This window comes from Bidens hawaiensis, unplaced genomic scaffold (genome assembly GCF_021521415.1).
Source record: "Bidens hawaiensis isolate Kalapana, Puna unplaced genomic scaffold, B.hawaiensis_p1.1 tig00037684_1, whole genome shotgun sequence".
Lineage (NCBI taxonomy): Eukaryota > Viridiplantae > Streptophyta > Magnoliopsida > Asterales > Asteraceae > Bidens > Bidens hawaiensis.
In genome coordinates, this window is record NW_027496594.1 from 99,009 (window position 1) to 101,978 (window position 2,970).

Consider the following 2,970-nt stretch of genomic DNA (forward strand, 5'->3'; position numbering starts at 1 on the left):
AAGGTGGGAGTGGGTAGTTGGTACAAGGTTCCCAACAAGGGAAGCTATTAGAAATGCTATTAGAAATTATGCAATTTGTAATAAGATAAATTTTAGAGTTATAGTAAGTGACAAGAACAGGCATGGAAGATTAGGTTTTGGTTGTGTCAAGGATTGTCCATTCAAGGTGTATGCATCTTTTCATCCTAGGAAGGGTTGTTTCTTGATCAAAACTGCCATTAATGAACACACTTGTCAGAGAAATATGTTGAAGAATAGACAGCTTACTGCTGACTTTATAGGTGACCAGTTCCTACCAATTTTCAAAGCTAAACCACATTGGTCTGCAAAGGATATCCAGGATGCAGTTAAGGAAAAGTTTAAGGTTCTAATTACTAATTGGATGGATTATAAGAGTAAGACAAGTGCTCAAAGGAAATTACATGGCTTAATGAAAGATCATTATTGTAAGTTATGGTCATATTTAGCAACCTTGAAGTAAGTAAATCCAACATCTACCTTTAAACTTTTGACTGTCCGATCAGAGTATTATGGAATTGATGATGGTGTAGAGGTTTTTTTTGGTTATTTGTTTGTTTTGATCAAGTGAAAAAAGGTTTTCTAGCAGGCTGCAAAAAACTTTTATGTCTTGATGGCTGCTTTCTAAAGACATTTCTTGGCGGAATGTTATTGGCTGCAATTGGTAGAGATGCTAATGATCAGATGTATCCAGTAGCCTGGGCTATAGTAGAAGGTGAGAACAATGATAGCAGGGATTGGTTCATGACTGAGTTGAAGAAGTGCTTGGATGTAACTGTGAAGGGAAGGGTTGGACACTTGTATCTGACCAGCAAAAGGTACAGTTAATGGTTTTATCTTATAGTCTATATCAATTTCTTATTCCCTTCAACTATATATTCTTTTAGGGATTACTAAATGTTGTTGCCTCTGTTTGGAGTAATGCTGAGCATAGGAATTGTGCTAGGCACATATATTCAAATTGGCATATTAAATTCAAGGGCGATGAACTAAAGGAGTTATATTAGAGTGCTGCTAGAGCATATAATGAGGCTGATCACAAAATTGCACTTGAAGATATGAAGCAAGTGAAAGTTGAAGCATATGAAGCATTCATAAACCAGAATCCAAAATGCTTCTACAGGTGTTATCTTCAAACTCATACTAAATCTGATGTTATTGTTAGCAATATGGCAGAGACATTTAATGGTTATATCATCAAGTCTAGATCAAAGCATATAATTGATATGTTAGAGGATATAAGGTTGGAAATAATTACAAGATTAATTACCAAGAAAAATGAAATGTCTGGTAAAAAGGTTGTGGTATGCCCTAGAGTTCAAAAAAGGAAACTGGATAGAGAGAAGGACAAAGCTTATCTGTGTAGTGTGTACCTATCAAGCAACATAGTGTTTCAAGTTAAGTCCTATGATAATGTATCTGTGGACATCAAGAATAGAACATGTACATGCAGAAAATGGGACTTAACTGGTATCCCATGTTATCATGAATGTGCAGTTGCAGGATTTATGAAAAGGAATGCTGAGGATTTTGTTGATAGCAGTTACACAAAAGAGATGTATCTCAAGTCATATGACTACACTATCCCTCCATTGCCTTCAGCAAAATATTGGCCATGTGTTGAATTACCATTAGACCCTCCACCCATCAAGATTGGTCCTGAAAGACCTAAAAAGAACATAAAGAAAGATCCTCATGAGACCAAGAAACCTGGGAAGCTAAGTAGGCATGGGTTGTTAATGACTTGCAAGAACTGTAATGAAAAGGGCCAATTCAAGTCATCTTGTTCTAAAGTTGCAACTGAAAGTTCTCAAGTTTCAAGAAAGAGGGGTAGGCCAAAAAAGTCAGTGGCAGCAACACAAGGTAATCCACAACCTTTTAGAGCCACTTAACAAGCTTCTCAGGCCACTCAACAATCTCAGCCATCTAAAAGGTCAAAGGGGAAGGCAATAAAATCAGCAGCATCACAATCTCAACCTTCTCAGGCTACACAACAATCTTCTCAAGGGCAAGCTAAGAGAGGAAGGCCAAAAAAAGTTGCCGAGACTTGATATGTTTCAGCTGTGTTATGTTTCAAACTTAATATCTATGAACTTGTTATGTGTTATTTTTGTTTTTGTTATATTATGCTTTTGTTCTAAACTTGTGCTCTATGTACTTGGTACTACTTATGGTTTTTGGATTATGATATGCTAATTATGCTTTATGCCAATGCAAAGTGTTTAGTGTCAATTTTGTCAATGTAAATTCATGTGTTCAGTGTCAATTAGGTCAATGTCAATACAATAGATTCACAGTAGCCAATGCCCAAGTTAGGCTCAAAATAACAAGTACATAGCAAACAATACACAAACAAATACTTAAACATAAGCTATATTTGGCATTCCACTTGCATCAAAAATTGCCAATACATATCATAGTTCTACAAAACCCTATCAAACTAGTCTTACATACATTGTTCTACAAGAGCCAAGACACACCAACTAGTCTTACATTCATAGTTATACAAAAGCCAAGCTAACTTGTCTTTCCCACATGGGTCAAAATAAGAAGAACATTGCCAACAATACACCACAAACAAATGCACAAACATATGCTATGATTGGCATTCCACCTTCTGATTTTTTCAAACTCTTGTTCTCATCTTCTAGCAAGTTCTTCTCTAACTCTAGCCTTTGAACATTCATCTCAAGCATGTTGCAGTTGCACCGATTTGTTTTTAGAGCATCAACATCTTGTTTCCAAATAAAGAAATTGCAATCGGATCTCTAACAATAAACACCCACCGGTTAGAATAAACAGACATCTAACAACACAAAGTTTGAAAGTAACAAACTTACAGGCCATAACGAGCAGCCATAAAATTCTTGACCTGCCCTGGAACTTCGTTTTCCGGCTACTCCTAGTGTCACAACCAGCTCATGCTTACAATAAACCTTTTCGTTGGTGTCA

At 36.3% G+C, this 2,970-nt stretch overlaps 1 protein-coding gene across 1 annotated transcript; it reads left to right on the forward strand.

Annotated features, from left to right (window-relative positions):
- The first annotated feature begins 1,076 nt into the window (after nt 1–1,076).
- LOC143589651 (uncharacterized) lies at nt 1,077–1,910 on the forward strand. The gene has a single exon (XM_077070351.1). The coding sequence runs from the start codon at nt 1,077–1,079 to the stop codon at nt 1,908–1,910; it is 834 nt and encodes a 277-aa protein (XP_076926466.1).
- The last annotated feature ends 1,060 nt before the right edge of the window (nt 1,911–2,970 follow it).